The 19,118-nt window shown below is 41.3% G+C and overlaps 1 protein-coding gene across 1 annotated transcript in view; it reads left to right on the top strand.

Annotated features, from left to right (window-relative positions):
- Positions 1-3,755: 3,755 nt before the first annotated feature.
- Positions 3,756-19,118, top strand: part of igf2bp1 (insulin-like growth factor 2 mRNA binding protein 1) — a gene marked incomplete at both ends in the record, with an annotated part of 46,577 nt that continues 31,214 nt past the window's right edge. The window contains 2 exons of the mRNA XM_083930515.1: positions 3,756-3,930; positions 5,076-5,136. Of these exons, the coding sequence (XP_083786641.1) occupies positions 3,756-3,930; positions 5,076-5,136 (236 nt within the window). The remainder of the gene's footprint in view (positions 3,931-5,075; positions 5,137-19,118) is intronic.

Here is a 19,118-nt window from a genome sequence, read left to right as displayed (position 1 = left end):
GTAAATAAATATGAGCATCGTGAATGGCACTGGCATAGTTGCTTTCTGACTAGCCAAAAAAGCACTGTCCCAACTGTCCTCCTGTCCCAACCGACCCCACTCTCCCCTTCTTGTGCATACTTTACTAGAGTATTTCCATTTCCTGCAACTTAATACTTCTAGAGGGAAATATTGAGCTTTTTACTGCACTACATTCATTTATTTGAAAACTAACTTTACAAATGAAGACAGACAGTTTATAAAATATAGTTCAAACCTGTAAAGTTGCAGTGATTAGTTGATTAACTGATTAGTTGGTATGATCACTGATTAATCGTCCTTCATTGTCTTGGTTAGTTCGGCAAAACAGGCGATTTAAGACATCACCTCGAGAGCACTTCTGTCAGAATTTGATGCCATATAAATAAAATTGACTTGTCTTCTATAGTTGGAGCCTAAACAAATGATCTCCACCTCAATCTCTCTAATATTAAAATGCCACTTGACACATAAATAATAATAAACCATTAATATCATAGTGCAACACTCACAGGGTTCATAGTTACGTTCATTACTCAGCCAGTACACATGGGGGAATAAAAGACAACATCATTACACTGGTTGTAATTGTTTTAGCCATTAAACTGTAAAAGCTGCTGCACTTTAGATTTGTAATATGTCGTTGACTCTTGTGTCAAACCATGTCAGACTAGACCCCTTCTTCTACAGTTCAGTGGTCTCCAGCAGCACCTGAATGTGTTCCTCACTCCCGAATCCAGGGCTGTGACTTACTGACTCCTGTTCATGTCGTATACCCAGAGCAGTGACTGTTGGAATATGATTCATCACAGGAAATCATCTATGAGCATAAGGGACATTGGGAATATATTTTTTGAGAATTCACATTTGGTCATTATTCCTTCCATTTATAAAAACATTTTGGGGAAAAAACAGACCAATGTTATTTCAACCTTGAGGTTATTAAAGTCAAACTTGCTGTCATATGTAGGCGACAAGGCATATATAGTGTTATATATACACACACAGTGTTTTACAAGTACAGAAAAACCAAAAACAACAGGGTTTAAAAAATAATAATGAAATAAATAAGGTATAGTGCAACAGAAAAAATGAGCACATAGTGCAAATAGAAATTAAAAGATGTACTGTGACAATTTGTGACTAAAGTACAAATGTATAGATAAAAAAAATTGAAAATAATATTAAAAAACACAGTGAGCGGATGTTCAAACCTTATATTAAATAGGTAGATGTTTTAGTTTGCAATCTTGTCCCAGATCGAGTTCATGAATAGTTAAATATGTATTTATATATATATATGCTATAAAGTTCACTTAAAAATATGTTTTGTCCTATGTGGTTATTTGATCCTTGGAAACCCCTGTGGCCAGTGTGTGTTGTATGTATGTGTGTGTGTGTGTGTGTGTGTGTGTTCAGAGAAAGAAAAAGAGAAAGGGGGGTTGGCCAGAGGGTTCAAGCCATCTCAGGACAAGGAGAAAAACTTTGTATATGCCCCCAGAGAGGCAGGAGGGGGGGTAATAACAGAGGGTGTGAAGTGAATCCGCAGCAGCTTCACAAACTCATGCCGCCCTGAATTAGGAGTTTTTCACTGATGGTGTGAATAGAATTAAACCACCAATTATTACTGTTATCAATGTTCCTATTCTTCCACCTCAGACTGTTTCATTATCAAGATACTGCTGTGATTAAGATGTCATACTTATGGTTTTAATGTTGGATATGATGATTATATTAATTTAAAATTAACATACGGCATTGTCTACTTTGGTACATTTTAATCTGCTATGCTACTAATAAAACTAACAGGTTTAATCACTCAAATTATAAAAACACAGAATAAACAGATAACATGCCATGTGTTGAAGGTATTTCATCTATGCACTCAGCACCAAATATTCCTCCTATACGCATTAATGATGAAAGAGTAGTTATGATTTCATGAATGGCTTCATGAGGAGGCGAAGGTTTGAAGGTTTGGATCCATTTTGTGCAAAGGGGCCATTTTCTAACCAAGCGAGCGCAGTTAGTGCCACGTTGCCTGTGTTCGGCTACAGTTTGGCTTCAAAGTCTGAACGTCCTCTCACGGCGGACAGAGCTGGGAAAACCAAATGTAACACAACAGGAGCGGGTGCGATGGGCACGCCCAGTGCCCGAGAACCACAACCAAACTGTGTAGCCTATGTGTGTGTGTGTGGGGGGTGAGGCAGGCCTCCATTTTGAGAAGCCTTCATCACGTAGAGGAGCGCGTGGTGTGTGTGTGTGTGTGTGTGTATGTGGTGCTGTAGCCCAGCAACTGCGCCATACTGCCACTTCCTATGCGCCACTCTCACACACAAATGGGACAAAACTGGTGCAGGTTAGGGGCTATCATGGTCTCACGTAGCAGATACAGACACAGGCATTGGATTCAGGGGTCTTCTGAGCGGAGGGGCCGAGCGGTTTAACGCCTCTATAAGCTCCGCAGATCCACCGCCTCGACAACAGCCCGGGCTCTGCTGCCGTATCACGGCGCCGCCATGACCGATACATTGTTTCAGTTAATGGGGCTCTGTGGCAACGCTGTGTCAAAGTGAGGAAGCTCTGCGCAGGTCCTACAAGCAGAACCCTGCGGCCCCTGAGGCAGAGGGGGCCCCGGACCTTTTGTTCCCCAGCCCCAAACAGTCCGAGGTTCACCACAGGTCATTTACGTAACATCATGACTTCTTTTACCACGCATGCATCATACTCAGAGGGGGCAGCAGAGAGTGGGGGTGCTAGGCTATAGAATGAGAAGGCGGCGCCTTGTTATTTAAATGTGAAGGCCTTCAGATATTCGTGCTGGGGGGTGCTGGGCCAAGTTGTCCAGGTTGTTAGCTTCCAGTAGTGTGACCTCTCTATATAGGCAGCCTAATCTTGGCCGCACGGACAGGAGCGCGTCTCGTTGCATAAACCCCAGGAAAGCACACCGCCTATACAGTACAGCACATACCGGAGCGTGCACGGGAGGAATCAGGGTCCTCGGCCCCATGCACGCGCTCATCTGGTGAATACCCTCGGATGAGAAGGGGATGCCCCCCTCCCCTTCCTCCTCTAACCTACTCCAAATACACCGCGTGGTTTCCTCTTTGCAAACAAAAAAAAAAAGGGAGAAAAAACGGTGAATTGAGTCGGTGGAGGGGCGGAGTCAGCCCTCTGCCGGTGGAGGGGCGGCGACACACAGAGTCTGCCGGCAGCAGGCGGACCGCTGAAAGAGGGGAGGCTAGAGAGAGAGAGGCGGTGAGAGAGGAAAACATTTTCCCGACCTGATCCCGCCATAGTTTTACCCACTCCTCCACCATACACCCATCACCAAATCCACCAGTACACCCTCCTCCTCCTCCACTGAGCCATAGAGGCGATAGGCTGCTGCTTTATTCGTCTGCTGGGGCCGCTGCCTGCAACTCTTCTCCTTCTCCACTTGTTCTTCTGGATTTACAGACAAATTCATCTTGTTTTTACACTTTTACAATCTGATTTATTTCACATTGCTGCGGAGAATTAACGCTCGTCTTTTTTTTTTTATATATAGATCTTTTTCTTTTTTATTTCTCTCGATCTTGTTTGTGATTTCCACTTCAGTCGGTGTGGAGAGCGTGACAATATCTTGTTGCGCTATTAGCCAATTCGGGAGCGAAACTTTTTTTTTTGCTGGCTTCAATTTCAATTACGGGCTTTGTTTTTTTTTCGTTGCTGGACTTGGAGAACCAGTTTCCACCATGCACAAGCTGTACATTGGGAATCTAGGCGACAGCGTGACTGCCGAGGACTTAGGGAAAACCTTTGACGACCACAAGATCCCGTACTCCGGACAGTTTCTAATGAAAACCGGCTATGCGTTTGTGGATTGTCCGGACGATCAGTGGGCCATGAAGGCTATCGAGGCGTTCTCTGGTGAGTTAATGTGGACTACTGACCGCTAAAGACCCTCCACCTTTAGTTTCATTCATTCCAAAGGGAGCGGTGTACAGCTCCCCGCATGCATGTACACCTCCAGCCGTGCGCCCCAGTTCCGCTCTCTGGTGCTTCTACCGTGAACACACCGGACAAAAACAAAATTCACACAATTATTGTATTGACGCTAGCTTAATGGCGTGTGGAGAGCTACACGCCCAGGGGAGCCATTCAACTTTTGCAGGGGGGAGGGACGCTCATAGTGTAAACGTAGCCTAAAGCTATACGGTAAAGCCCGAGTCTGTGGCCAGCGGAAATCACTATCACACAACATTTCAGCAAAGTGAATAAAACTCTATACAATCATGTGGTGGTGGCCTGTGCGTTGCAGCTAATGTGTGCATGTGAGTGGCATTTTGATGCGTTGCTTGCACGCCGAGCATTGGACTGATACTGTGTGTGATATAGTGTGAAGCTGCTGCTGCTGCCTCCCCTCCCCCTTTGAGCCGACAGTCCACTATGACAAAGATAGAAAATATCTTACACTATGTACTCACCAAAACAGGCCTCCCACCACCACCACCACCCGCCCGACATGATCGATGAGTGGATCTGTTACTGTTAAAGCTGGATTTAGCTCGTGCTGGGCGTCAGTGCTTTGCAGCCTATATTTCTCCTGGTTTCCTTCATACGTAGCCTAACGTGAGGAGGCAAGGTCGCCATGTCAGCCCCCTCTGCTTCCTGCTCATGAAACCTCTCAAACACCCCGAACCCCATGCAGCCCTTCACGTGGACACAGTCCTAGCGATTAATTCATATTCGTATGGTTGTCATGCCACATTTCTAAGGGGGGGAGAGCAGCTCATTATGGGATAGAAGTGACGTGTCTTCTTCCATGACCCCCTTCGTCATGTTTCGGGCCCTTTGAACCCGTCCGCCTCGCGCCCTCTCTGTTGGTTTCTCTTGGGTTCTTTGAAAGGCCGCAGGTTAAAGTTGGCAGTTTCGGGGTCCCCTCCACTGTAGCTCTGTACCCTAAATACCCCACAGCGTGTCCCCATGTAGGCCTGCAGCCATGAACCGTTAACTTGTAGCCACAGTGTGTTTTGAATCCCCCTTTTTTTAATTTGTGTATTTTTTCCCTCCAGGTAAAGTGGAACTTCAAGGGAAACGTATCGAGGTCGAGCACTCCGTCCCCAAGAAGCAAAGGTACTGAACAGTATTGAGCCCTATGTTCCCCTCCCCCTCCTCTTAAGACCCCTTCATATGTTGCATCACCTTGTCTAAGCCTCTCTTTATGGACTGATAGCTGAGTAGCTACACCATGTCACTGTTAAATGTGCTTTGAGACGTTGTCAAGTGTCTTCTTGTGTTTAAAGTCACGTGGAGGTCATGCTGGGCGTTAGTTTGGGTGTGTTTTTTTGTGTTGGTGTGACTGTGGAGCTTCAACTTTGTCGGCCATTGCTGTGAAACTGAACTGTGACAGCTTAAGCTAGCTGCTCGCCTGCCGTGCTGTGGAGGCTAGTTGGGTTTTGCTGTTCATTTGAAAATGCTACTGTTGGTTGAGTGGTGAGTGGAGCCACATGTAGCCCACAGATACTATTCATTGCAAATCATCACATAAAGCTACAATTACGTCCTGTTAGCAGTAGTGTGCAGGCCCAGCCTTCACCCAGCCCCACTTTTATTTAACACGGGTTTAAAATACATTTGGGACTTGTGTGTGGTGTGGCTGTTTCATGGTTATGTCCTGTCTGTTTTTAAACTCTTGAGCTTGGACCTCATAGTCCATGTTGTTATTTTTTCTTTCTCAAAACGGTCAACTGCGAGTGTGTGTGCGTGAATATTTGGATTACGTTCACCTTAAAAAAATGATACAATTCGTCATGACGGATTCACGTGAAATGCTGTGGATTCACGTGAAATACTGTCTCATAATTATGTTATTTATATTTTTTAGCGTGCTAAAATATCTCCAGCCAAAAATACAAATGTTTAATTTTGTGATTTAACAGATTCTCATTTGTTTAAAAAATACATTGAGCATAAATGTTTTGTAGAATCTTTCATTTCCTGTAAAAACACCACTGTGTTTTTACGTTTTTCATTATAATTGTTATATTGTTTAATTTTCTCCTAAGCTCATTAGCATTTGTAGACAGCTGTAAATTTTAAAGTTGACGGTGGTGTAAATATTTGTGCATTAAAATGACCGAGATCGAAGCATTTGAATGGATCTGTGTTACTCCCTTGGTCCAAAGGAGAAACCCTGGCCCATTGTAGATCAGCTGCTCGGTGCTCAAAGCCAGACTTGACCTGCTTTAAACAGTATTATGGAATTCGCCTGTAGACCATCATTCATGCCTGTAACCTTTGGCACAGATACGAAGTGAGCAGTACGCACAGTTCTCCATGTACCGCCATTTGGCCACACGTGTGCGTATATCATGATCCAGAAGGCCGGTGAACGTAGATGTCATCCTGTTGGTTCATTGTTGGCTTTAAATAAATGTAAAGATTTTTCTATCACCAGCATGTACGTGAAATTTGGGTAAATATGCACAATTACGTGAATTAGAGCTGGTTTTGTGCGCCCGCCCCCCGCCACAAGAGCAAACCACGAAGAAACGTTGCAACATGGCTGTGGCGCAGAAATGGCAAAACAACTGAAAAGTGCGGTGTTTGTGCAGATGCAGGACGTTGGTCAGCAGTGAGGCTGATGGTCAGTGATTGACAAACTGAAGATATGGGTCGCTCGCCATGTTCAGGGGAGCAACATGGCAGCAGCTGTAGTTTATTCTAATGTCCAATAAATAATTCTGATGGCTGCGTTTGCGTCCACACCTTCTCTGGGATAACCTTGACGAGTCGTAATGATAAAGGTGATTTGTGAGAAGGGGGCCACCGTGGGCGATCTGGGGCCTCTGTTGGCTCCACAGCCCGCCGTGCGTCCACGCAGAGAGAGGAGTGCCTCCACGTCAGGCAGCGAGGAGGGCAAAATGGCGAAGCTCTGAACAGTTTGTGTGCAGCCTGCTGTTGTTTTACTGTGGAGGTCCGGCTCAGCCTGTGGGAGCACGACTGGCCTCGTTGATACGTTCAAGTGTTTCAGTAGACTACCAATACAGCAGGAGTGCATTTATATTAGTTTTTAGGAGGTCCCATTTTTAAAATGGCCGTTCATACCCTCAGCCAGCCAGAGCCAAATTCTCCAAATTATGCCTCAAATCATCGCGTTTAAATATTGATGTCAAACATCTGCTGAGCTGCAGTATACACGCGTTTGAGTGGTGTTTTGAGTTAAAACACATTAAACTAAAGGATTCTGAAATGTTTGAAATATTCCTGTTTAACACGGTAGTGGCGTGTGGATGAAGGAGCATTAAGACTTTTTTGTGTTTGCGACGACGTGTGTTTAAGACGAATGAAGTAGGTTAAATTATATGATTAATGGAATATATTCTATATTTCCATATTTATTTTTCACACTTTTCCCTTTTAATCAAAGTATGTCCCATAGAGAGAGAGAGAGCGAGTGTGTGTGTGTGTGTGTGTGTGTGTGTATGCATGTGTGTAGTCCTCCTGGTACGCTTTAAAAATAAACCATGATGTGATATCTGTGCATAAATAACGCCATGAAGTTGCTCTGGTGTAGTTTTTCCTGACAAGTAGCCTCAATGGAGGTGTGTGTGTGTGTGTGTGTGTGTGGGAGGGGGTATTCAGAGGGAACAAACCCTTTATGTGAGGGGGGGAGGGGGCAGTCCTGTAACGGGAAGTTCGAGGGTTCAATTCCTTCTTTCTATTCTATAAGTGTTTGTGCTAAACCTCTTATAAGCTGCAGGGGGCGCCGCCCATGGCGTATCATGCATGTGTGTCAGTATGTATGGATCAGAAATGACCGCTGTAAGATGAAGATGGAGGGGTTTTAAATGTCAGAGACAGTTGTAATATTTATCATGAAGTCGTTTGAAATGTGTGTCAGGCCGGGGTCAGCAGAGAGGAGGAGGAGGAGGAGGAAGAGGAGGAAGAGTCAGGAGGAGTGGGGCATTGTGTGAGTGGGGTGGGGGGAGGGGGTGGCTCAAAGGGAACAAGCTTTTCTCCCAGGAGAGAAAACTGTATAGAAAGACTGTCGTGAGTGTAAAGGAAACAATAACATCCACCCAAATAATCGACAAAGCAGCCTGCAAACTGTCCGTTTTTATTATGATTTAATAAAAATGTCAAATCCTGTCCAGTCTGCAGATTTTACTGCAGCAACAGGGCATGTAAAATACTGAGTATTTAAATGTATTTAATGCTTATGTATCATGGGCATATTTACTGTTAACACTCACAGAATATATTATTTTTTAGTATGTATTTATACTGATATTACATCATATTCGATTTACTGCAATTAAAAGATTTAATCTTTAAAAAGTTTCTCATTAGTAGTCCCCTAACCAGAGAGAGATTTAGCCCCTATCATGACATTTTTACCATAAGAGCTTTGCTGGTATTTTTTTATTTTAGAATGTCCCCTTCCCCCTCCAAACTCTGGTGATATCTCCAGAATTAGGAGTATGCACTCACTCTTGTGTGTGTGTTTGGTAGTGTTTGTACTGCTGAAGGGAGATTTACACCACTGTTTAGGTTTCATGCTTGACATCGGATATAGCTTATAGCCTGCTCCAGAAATCAAAATTGGCATCTCAGAATTGGGTGTGGATGTCCACAACGTGTGCAGCAGAGAATTCATATTTTTCCTGAAAATGAGACATTCTCTGTCCCGGGAGCAGAAACGCACTATCCTGGGAAATCCCCCCCAAAATGCACTTATTTTTAAGGTGTTAGGAAAACATATATGGTATTTTTGCCTTTTGCCTTCCAGTGAAATGCATTGGTCATATTTCCTCAACACTAATGCAACAAGGAGAAATATGCATAAACCTATGAGTTCAACCTGACTGCTTTTGGGTTTTATTTGATATAGATAATTATGGCATAACAACGCCATTCATGTAAATCAACATTAAAATGAACAGATTTGCATGCAGATCTAATTTCTCTACAACTGCGACGAATATGAAATGATCTCTCTGCTGAGAACAGCCTCATGGACGTGATATTTGACCATCATATAAACAATGAATTAAACTATTAAACAGAGACAGATTCCATGTTCACAGAGCACACACGTTGCCACTTCTTTGTTCAATCTTATGAAGTATTTCCACACAGACATCGTGTTGTGCTGACCTCATTTAGATGGTCGAGCTACAATAGATGAATTTGGCCAAAAGGAAGTGCACACTGGGCTGCTGAGTTTTGCATTCCTGCCGAGGACATGAAGGACTTGCTTACTTCTGTAGTGTTATGGATATTTTGTAGTTATCGTGTTAATGCCTAGAGAGTAACACATTTTCTCTTTCTCTGTTATTGTATTACTATTGGAAAACAGGAAATGAGTCTGAAAGTGTGTACCAGGATTAAACCTTAATGTGCAGGACTCCAGAAATCTCATAACCAACACAATATCACATGCTGTTGTCGACGTTTCCAGTTTACCTGTTTTGTAGATGGAGAGATTGAGATTAGGGCGCAAACCGTACAGGATTTCAAAGACAAACTGTTTTGAGAGGAGAAAGCTGTTGACTGTTTACAGACATGGCAGATCTATGGGATTTTACACTGATATGACTGCAAAGTTACTTGGAAGGCTTCCTGATTTTTCATGCATCATAAATACAATGTTTTTCATTAGTCAACCAAATCTAGAAAATAAAGAATAAATAAGAATAAAAATATGTGGCTAACTAAACACCATGTTCAGTATCGGTCAATTGCCGACCACTGAAATAATGAATACATCCACAATAAATGAAGTAGCTGTATGACACCATTTCCAAATCACCCTAGCATCGGTTTCTGCTTTTATTTGTTCTGGAAAAAGGTTTTCATATTGGTGCATATCAGAAAACATGTATGCTTATACAGAGATATACTGATATCTCTGGGACAGGCCAGTTAGCCAACCGATGCATCAATCTGGCTTTAATTGAGAGTAAAGAAGAAGAATGAGATACCACGACCCACTCCCCATGTACAAGGATCTACCAAGAGGGTTGGACACATTCACTTTCAGTAATAATGATCTAAAACTGCATGCTTAACTAAAATCTTCTTGCTTCCCTTTTAAGTAAATGGGGATGTTGTCATATGAAATGATTCATGATGGGCGACACGTGCAATAGGCCTTAATATCTGGGGTTGATGTTCACACAGCAACACAGTAATGCATGCATGTGTGTTCTGTTAATGTGGAGACTTATATCAGTGTTGGAGGTCTGACAGGAAACCCCTACTGCCCCCAAACAAGTCACTCTAATGGTTCCTACATAGAAATATGTAAAACTTTATATCTTGTAATAAACAAAAAAATTTTGTTTTTAAAAACATTCAAAGGACCTTAAAATATTCATAGGAAAACATTAGTTGATTTTTATTATTATTATTACACCAGGGCTAGGAAATAGGTTGTAAGATGTTTCTCGGTACATAAACTTTGTACACAGAATTCCCCATAATATGATTTAAAAAAATAGCTCGTTATTATGTGACTTGATTTTTGCACATGATGGATGGGAGAGTATTTTGAACTACAGCGGTACGGTGTACCATCCACAGTTATGTGTCTCTCTGTGTCGTTAATAGAAGAAAGACACCACCCCCTTCTCTCTGGTTTCACTGGACTCAGTGTCAAGGTGCAGTACTCGAGTCGTCATGAGTGTATTGAGTGTAGGAAGTGATGCTCATAACTTTATTTAAAGTTAGTTAAGAGAATTAAGAATGATGGTCAGCAACATGACAAAAAACTCAAAACAGACAGAGCTTGCTAAGGAATAATTGTATTGTGGATATAAAATGATCTAATTTCAAAACTGCCATATGCATCTAGTTCCTTTATTAATCCCCATGTGTTGTAGTTATGACGCCTATTATGCCCAGACAAATATATATATATATATATATATATATATTTTTATAAACCAAAAGTCAATCTAAGGTCCCTGTGTATGCATTATTAAGAAACCCCATAACTGTGGGAATTCAAAAGACAGCCCAAACCTTTCCCCTTGTTCACTAATATCCGTCTGTTCATCCAAGTTCATCACAAACCCAAGCAACGCCTTTTGTTGTCGTGAGTCATTCCTCCTGTCCTCCCTCCATCAATTCCACCCAGATAGATACAGTCAGATCATCTCCTTTTGAGCCCCCATCAGAATTAATATGGGTTAATACTTCCTGTTTGTTTTCACACATCCTCTCTCGGCGGCAGATGAGCATTTTTGGCACACATCACCGTCAGGATTTCTACCTGGTGTCCTCACTCACCTGCGACCTTAGTTGAAACACTCACAGAAATTACTGGCAGCTATTCAATCATTTTGTCCGTTAAAGCAACAAGTGTGCACATGTTGACCATTATCCTGCTCAGAATGTAGGGAAAGATAGGAAGTATGAGAGAGCCTACCTATGCATGCCATCCTCCTCGACTCTGTCAGTCTTCCTGTGTGATGGAGACTGTGGTTTCTGTGTTGTTTGTTGCAGGGCGGTTCAAGTCCCCCAGAGCTGAAGGGGACTTAGTCTGTTGCTTCTGACACTTCAGCAGAGTGAAGATTAAAAAGCCACAGAATCTGTCAAAATCCCTACTAAAGCATATGAGTCTTTCTTCTCTCTGCTGTTATTACAGATTAAAAATATAAATATAACACCCAGATGATGTCCACAATTGTCCAAAGCTGCCATCTGCATGGTTTCGTAACATCTCTGTATGTTATTAATATCTGCCTTGTTACCAAACTGCTCTATGACTACACATACGGGTGTAGACTCTCACATAACCATCTGTGCACCGAGCCTTTCTTGAGATTTCAGTCTTAAGCAACGAGTTAAAATGTAACTGAAATGCACCCGTCAGCACTTTGTGTATGTTCACTTAAAGGAACTGGTATGCAGTCAAGAATCATATTTCCCCCCATGCTGTTTAGAATTCCCCATTCCAGTTTCTGTCCTATTAATATGAGTCTCATGAATTTTTTACTAGGCAGCGGTTATATTTCTCTATTTTCTCATATTTCACATTTGTAGCCTTTTTGTATCCTATTTGACTCAATAACTCCCAGAGCTGTAGCCGTGTTCCTAATGTCCCTTTCTGTGCATGGTGTTAATGTGCTGCAACTTTAAATACATTCTCAATGTATCATGTGTGTGTCTGTGTAGCTTGGTCTTTCACTGAGAGAGGGTGTGTGTGAGAGAGAGAGAGGGGCTCGGAGAAGAAGCAGCACGCCATGGTTTGTCTTCTTCTCCTCTCATGGCTGGCGAGGAGGAGCAGGAGGGGACGGTGGGCGGAGGGAGCCGAGGGGGTGCGACCAATCGTCTGGGAGCAACGAGGGAGGCAGTCGCTAGGCGCATGGACGAGAGGAGCGATAGGTCCTCCCTCCCTGCTCCCCTCGCCCACACACATTCTCTCTCTCACTCCCTCTCTGTCCCTCTCTCCCTCCCCCCCTCCACCCTCTGGCATGTTGCCATGTTCTCTGCACCAGCCGAGAATGAGTGATAGAAAAGAAGGCAAACCTATAGATGAAGGAGTGACTGCCGGAGCAGAGATTCATGTGTTTTAAATTTGACGTCAGCTGAACTACATTGTCTCTAAAGCGTCTTGGAGAAACAGTTTGGAGCGATAGCTGAGTTGTAATCTGATTACACAGCCTGCTGCTGCTCTGCATGTTAGTCTAAAGTATTCTGAGGTTTGATTTTGTGTCCCCCAGTTTGCATTGAACCAGTTCAACCAGCTCTTTGTTTTTCCACTATTAACTTACTGAGAAGCGGTCTAATCAACATATGCTGTGGTCACTTTACTCATTCCTTCTGTCCGTGCTGACCGTACCAATGCAAATGCACTGCAAGAAATATGGGACAAAGTCCAGAGTCAGTCCCTGTCCTGAGCAGCAGGACACTAAAGTTCAGGTGAAGTGAATGAATTATTCACATCAAGTGTAGGTTAATGGTTTCCTGGTGACCAACCTAAAACAACACTCAGGGAGTAACCCTCTGTAATGGCTCAGCCAGGACACACCCTCTGTTGAAACACACTTTAAAAGATTCAGAAGGTAAAAAGACTCTGGAAAACTTGATTTGCTTACACGGACTTCTCAAATATGACATTTAGGTATATTGTGCAATATAATAATAATAACACTCCATTGTAAAAATATGAAAAGCATTAGAATAGTAAATATAAATATTTTGGGCTGTGGGAAATTATTGAGAAATGAATCAATCAAATAGTTATTGATAATAAAGTAAATAAAGTATTTATAAGCTGCACCTTTTCCAGGTCATCGACAGTTTCTTTTTACTCAAGTAAAATTTAACTTACTTTAAAAATATATATTGGTATATTCTACTTATCTAATATGATGCGTTATAATAAACGAATAACCCTGCACACAGTACTGTTAGTATAATAATAATAAAACTAACTACAATTAAACTTTTGAAAGGAGCTATTCTACCATTCTGGTTGTTGACAGCTTAAATACACGTTATTACACTTGTTTACTTTAATTCCATAAAAAAACTAAATGCATGACTTTTACCTGTAATGCAGTATTTTTAAATTGTGGTATTGAGTAAATGACTTCAGTATTCGTTCCACCTCTGATTTTGTCTTGACATTAAATAAAAAAATTTCGCACAGAAAAACTGTTTCTTACAGTATCAAATATTGATTTCATGATTATCCCTGTCTGTCTTATTTGTGTCTTTTATTCACAAAACTGGGGAATAATAATGTTATCTTATCTAATCTCAAATGCATTTTGCTTTTTCCTACATATCCAGAGGAGACGAGCGATACACTTGTATAGTACAAGGAAAAGAAAGAAACCTATTTTAAGTAGTGGATCAAAGTGTTTGACTTTTACTTCCTCCAATGGGCCGTTCATCTTTTACGCACAAAGATCGGTTCACTAACATGGAGTGAAAGCAGTTGTAAAAAAAAAAAATCTGATGATGTAATCGCACGACTTGAACAGAAAGCCTGCTTCATAAACTCAGGAAGTAGCATTGGAAAGACCCTAGAATTTACCAGGGAGAGGTTGACAAGTTGCATTATGGGAAATGTGGTTCTGAGGCGTGACCCATAGTAGGGACTCATAGTCAGGATTGAACATACTTTTCTTTCTGTCTCTTGTGAGTTTTTGGATGTTTTGCTCCTGTCTCTTTTTTACCCAAATTTTCCACCTCAATGTTAAGTCCTGTACCTCAATGGAAACAGCACGTGCATAGCTAAAAGTGTGGATCGCTCAAAAATGTATTTTCGGCAGTATAACTAAGAGAATAAGAAATAAATAATAAATAAATAAAATCTATACACCATGTTTGCAAGAGCCCACACGTGTTACCAATACTGGAAATTCATGGGGGCTACACAAACTATACATAATGAACAATTAACATTTTTACAACCTCTGCTTTGCTCTCTTGTTGTCTCTGCTCTGTAAACAGCTGCAGTTCACGTCCGGAGTAATTGTCATGTGACTGTTCATTTCTGTCTGATAAATGGTGAAGTTTGGGCAATTTTTTATAGAAGACATGCTTCAACCCCACTGGTGGGTTTTGAGAGTTAAGAACGCACAATACTTAACTGTTTGAGTAACCGTTTAATTAACCACAGATAGATGGCAGTGGACGATGAATGCACATACATTGATTGGTTTCTAATAAAATGATTTTAAGAATAAATCAAGAAGTGGTATTCAGCATAAGCAGAGAAAACCACATAGGAGTAAGTGGAGTAAGAATGTGATGACATGGGGCCCTTTAGCGCAGAGCCACTATAAGAATTGTTCAAATAGCAGCGAGGAGAAAGTGAACGAGAGGGATAAGGGAAATACGCAGAGGCCTTATGTAGGTGAAGGGGTAAGAGAGTACTGTCTCTTTAAGAGGATCCCCTCCTCCCCTCTCCCTCCACCCCATCTTTCTGATTGTTTCTTCTCTCTGGTTTAAACCATCTGTCCTCTCTCTCTCTCTCTCTCTCTCTCTCTCTCGCTCTCTCGCTCTCTCTCTCGCTCTCTCGCTCTCTCTCGCTCTCTCTCTCTCTCTCGCTCTCCCTCTCCCTCTCCCTCTCCCTCTCTCTCTTTTACTCTCCCTCTGTGTCTCTTGCTCTTTTTTTCTCCTTCATTCCGACCGTCCCTCGCTCTTCTGCTCACTCGCTCTTCTGCTCACTAAAAATAAATTGTGCACTCACACACACACACTCACACACACACATCTGGGTACATGCATGCCACACCGGCACATGCATGGGAAAAGATGAGCAGCGAGGGGGAAAAAGGAAATAGCAAGAAATGAAGAGCGAAAGAAAGAAAAGAGGAGGGAGCTTTGTTGGGGGGTTGGGGCCCAGGGGTCGGGTCTGTATGGTAGATGGGGCCCCTCGTGCATACACGTGTGTGTATGTTAAGAGAGAATGTGTGCATGAACATGAGAGAGAGAGAGAGAGAGAGAGAGAGAGAGAGAGAGCCTCCCTGCAGCCCTACTCCCGTCATCATCCATAGTAATGCAACTGTAAAGTGTGTGTGTGTGAATGAAGGTTCTGTCATACGTGTAAAGAAGTGTATTTTTTAGTATCCACCCTGATCCTTTAATAAATCCCCAGAACGTCGTTCTGTGCCATGCTTTGGTTCACACCATTCACATATAAACTCTCTCTGTGTTGTGAGTGTACGGTTGAGATCAAATATCATTGTGATTCTATCGAAAACATTATTTTCCTCCAAATTTCTTTATTGAATTTTTGCAGATAGGCAAAGAGAAGTCCTACAGTTGCGTATGGCGTCAGAGCGTCTGCTTTCTATTGAAACATTTTAATATAAAACTTGAACTCATTGAAAGTGAGATTTTTCTTTCAAAATAGGAATTTGGCGATTTAAGTCAAACTTTGATGGACTCTGTAATTTCCTAAAGAACGCGACTAATTCTTTTATCACACCACAGCTACAAGTCTTTAAATTAATACATACAATATAATTCCCTCTTGTGCATTACCTTTTAAATATTTTGAAAGGATTAAACGTAACATTGTTACTATTGTATATGTGGATATCTAAGAATATTCTTAAAGTCAACTTCATTTAATGTTCAAGAAAGCATGAATATCCTTTTGTGAGCTATTTTGTGCGATGGCTTTAGGTTGAAGGTTCTTTATTTACCACATGCACAACAATAACAGAAGGATCTTGGGCCTCGGGCATCCTCTAACATGCTCACTTAACAACTATTCAATTCAATTCAATTCAAAAAACTTTATTTGTCCCCAGGGGGCAATTCAGGGCACACAGAGCAGCAAATAACGTCAGTGCAACTATACAAAAACATTTTAACCTATCAACAAGAATAAAGTGTAAAAGAAGAATAAGTGTCAGGATGTTAGTGTGTTAGCACAGGTTAGAATCCAGTCACAGAGTTAATAATAGTAATAATAGTAATCATGCAGGTAAAAGCAAAATCTGTATATAATAAAAAAGTAGAGTTAAAAAATGTTTAATAGTAACTTCCCACAAATGTATGAAGTGACAGCCTGATCTCAGGACATTTCCACTGAACTGTACAAAGCCCTGATGTAGTTTAGGAGTTTCTATTTAGGCTCACTATATCATGTGAATATGTATATATGTCTATTTCCATTTCTTCCCTTTTTAAATTGAACTTTATTGTTTATTTTTGCTATTTTTTATCTTATTTTGTCATATTCTGTTGCTGCTGTGACAAAAGAATTTCCCCGTCTGCGGGACATTAAAGGTTTTCTGATTCTGATTCTAACTTGACAGCTTTGTACTAAATTAAACAAAGAATTTGATCTAAACTTAATCCTCTAAACATTGACAAAATAATAAAAATGGTAATGTTACTTTGCAATGAGATTGGAAAAATAGTCTTCTGTGCTGTGAAAGGTGTTTAGAGAAACCGTTTCCTGTTTTACGCCCAAAAAATCAGTTCAAAGTAAATATACAAATGAAATGAAATATTGAGGTTTAGGCACTTAACACCATGATGAAGGAAATGACCTCTAGTCTGTCAGCAGAGGATAATGACTGATGTAATAACACACTGAATTATGAATGTAACTCCTCTGCTTCAGTCCAAATGACTTTGCATCAGCAGCATGTTTTGGTGTAACGCAAATGTAAATAGTCGTTGCCGTGCATATTGTATTACAGTAGAGCGTGATCCCTCACTGACTTCCCACCCGTCAACGTGTTCCTAAAATTGTAATGAAAGTCATGTTGCTGTGCGACAGGGCAGGGAGGAGTCAGTCGGTTAGGAAGACGGAGCGCTTTTATTGGAAGGTGCAGGAAGAGGGGCGGACTTGTTGTGAAAGCAGTGACGATTTTATTGGCTGGAGGAACAGGAAGTTTTCAGGAAGATCAAGGAATCAGATTTAAAATTAAGGAAAGTAGTCCAACAAAATAAGAAAGTATGTCCATACTAATTTCCCTGCAGCTGCAAGAGAAGTGTAGGATCCTCCCCCAAACGCTTTCATCTCGTTGAATCTGTAAACACAGCACTTTTAGTGCAGCGGCTACATTTGCATAATTCTTTGAGTGGAAATATGAAAACACAATATTTATAAGTTTCACTTGTAATGTTGAGAGACACTGCGGACAAAGCTGTTCTCATTCATTGTTTGTACATATAATTATGAAAAGCAATGCACTGTAATTTGAATGGTATTAATATTATACAAATGTATGTGTCTGCAGCAAAGGAGGAACTCAAGCGTCAGAGTAGACTCTAAGAGCGTTAAAGTCTGTGCAGGGAGGAGGGTCGGGGCGGTGGATGGGTCCCAAAACACAGGACTTTCACCCAGGGGACCATGACCTTTTCCCTAATCTTAACCAAGTCGTTTGTGTTACCTAAACTTAACCCTCGTGGTCGACTACAGGTCGCCATGTCACGGCGTTAGATAGACATGTCATATTTTCCAGAGATTTTCTTCTAGGATATCCTACAAACCTTTCATAGTGTTAAATGTGTGTGCATACTTTGTAAGATATCATACAATTGTTGTACGTAACTATTTTTCAATACATACATAAAGTGTTCCTTCATTTAAGTATCCTACTGCAAAATAGATTTTCAACTTCTTTCAAAATCATAAACACTAAAGTTGAACTCCTCCTTTTTTCCATTTTGTTATTGACCGTGTTAATGTTAATGTAGATATTCTGTCACAGTGGACACAGTTGTGTCTGCTTGTGCTTGAAATCCTCCCAAATGTTTCTGTTCATAGATAAACTGAGCTGAAATGATGGCAGACATTTTCCTTCAGCTCACAAACCCTCGATACCTGCTTAAAACCCGCTCTTCCATTTAAAATAATCGTTAAAATTGTTTAAAATCAAGTTCTATTTAAAACGGTCTTGTTTAGATTTATGAAAATACTCTAATCAGAATTAAAAAGCTGATTTTGAAGGTGTGTGTGTGTGTGTGTGTGTGTGTGTGTGTGTGTGTGTGTGTGTGTGTGTGTGTGTGTGTGTGTGTGTGTGTGTGTGTGTGTGTGTGTGTGTGTGTGTGTGTGTGTGTGTGTGTGTGTGTGTGTGTGTGTGTGTGTGTGTGTGTGTGTGTGTGTGTGTGTGTGTGTGTGTGTGTGTGTGTGTGTGTGTGTGTGTGTGTGTGTGTGTGTGTGTGTGTGTGTGTGTGTGTGTGTGGAAAGAAACTGAAGATTAAGGAGCCTATAGAGAATCCATGCTTCTGATTGGCCAGGAGGTGTACTGAACTGTGCTTTGATTGGCTGGGAAGACTTCTATAGAACTTCCTGTGTGTGAATGGTCAGCCTTCTAGATATTTGTTTATTTTCCTTTCAAGGTTTCTTTATTAGTTCAATTCACTCATAATAACATAAAAAAACAACTGAAAATGTAAAAAGCTATGCCCTGAATCCCTCTGCAAAGAACACACAATGTTTTAAAAAGAAAGAAATCTTAAACTTTAATTTGAACAAGCTGCCCTTTTTAACTCAAGGTCATAAAACGTGTAGTAAACCCAGTGTGAAGGCTGCTCTGCAGTCTCTCTGTAATAAAATTTGTTTTAGCACAAAAAAACATTCTACCTAAATCAGACAGGGACATTAAAATAGACTTTAACCTGAG

Source organism: Echiichthys vipera (assembly GCF_963691815.1).
Source record: "Echiichthys vipera genome assembly, chromosome: 17".
Classification (NCBI taxonomy): Eukaryota; Metazoa; Chordata; class Actinopteri; order Perciformes; family Trachinidae; genus Echiichthys; species Echiichthys vipera.
This window is presented reverse-complemented; position numbering and strand designations above follow the sequence as displayed.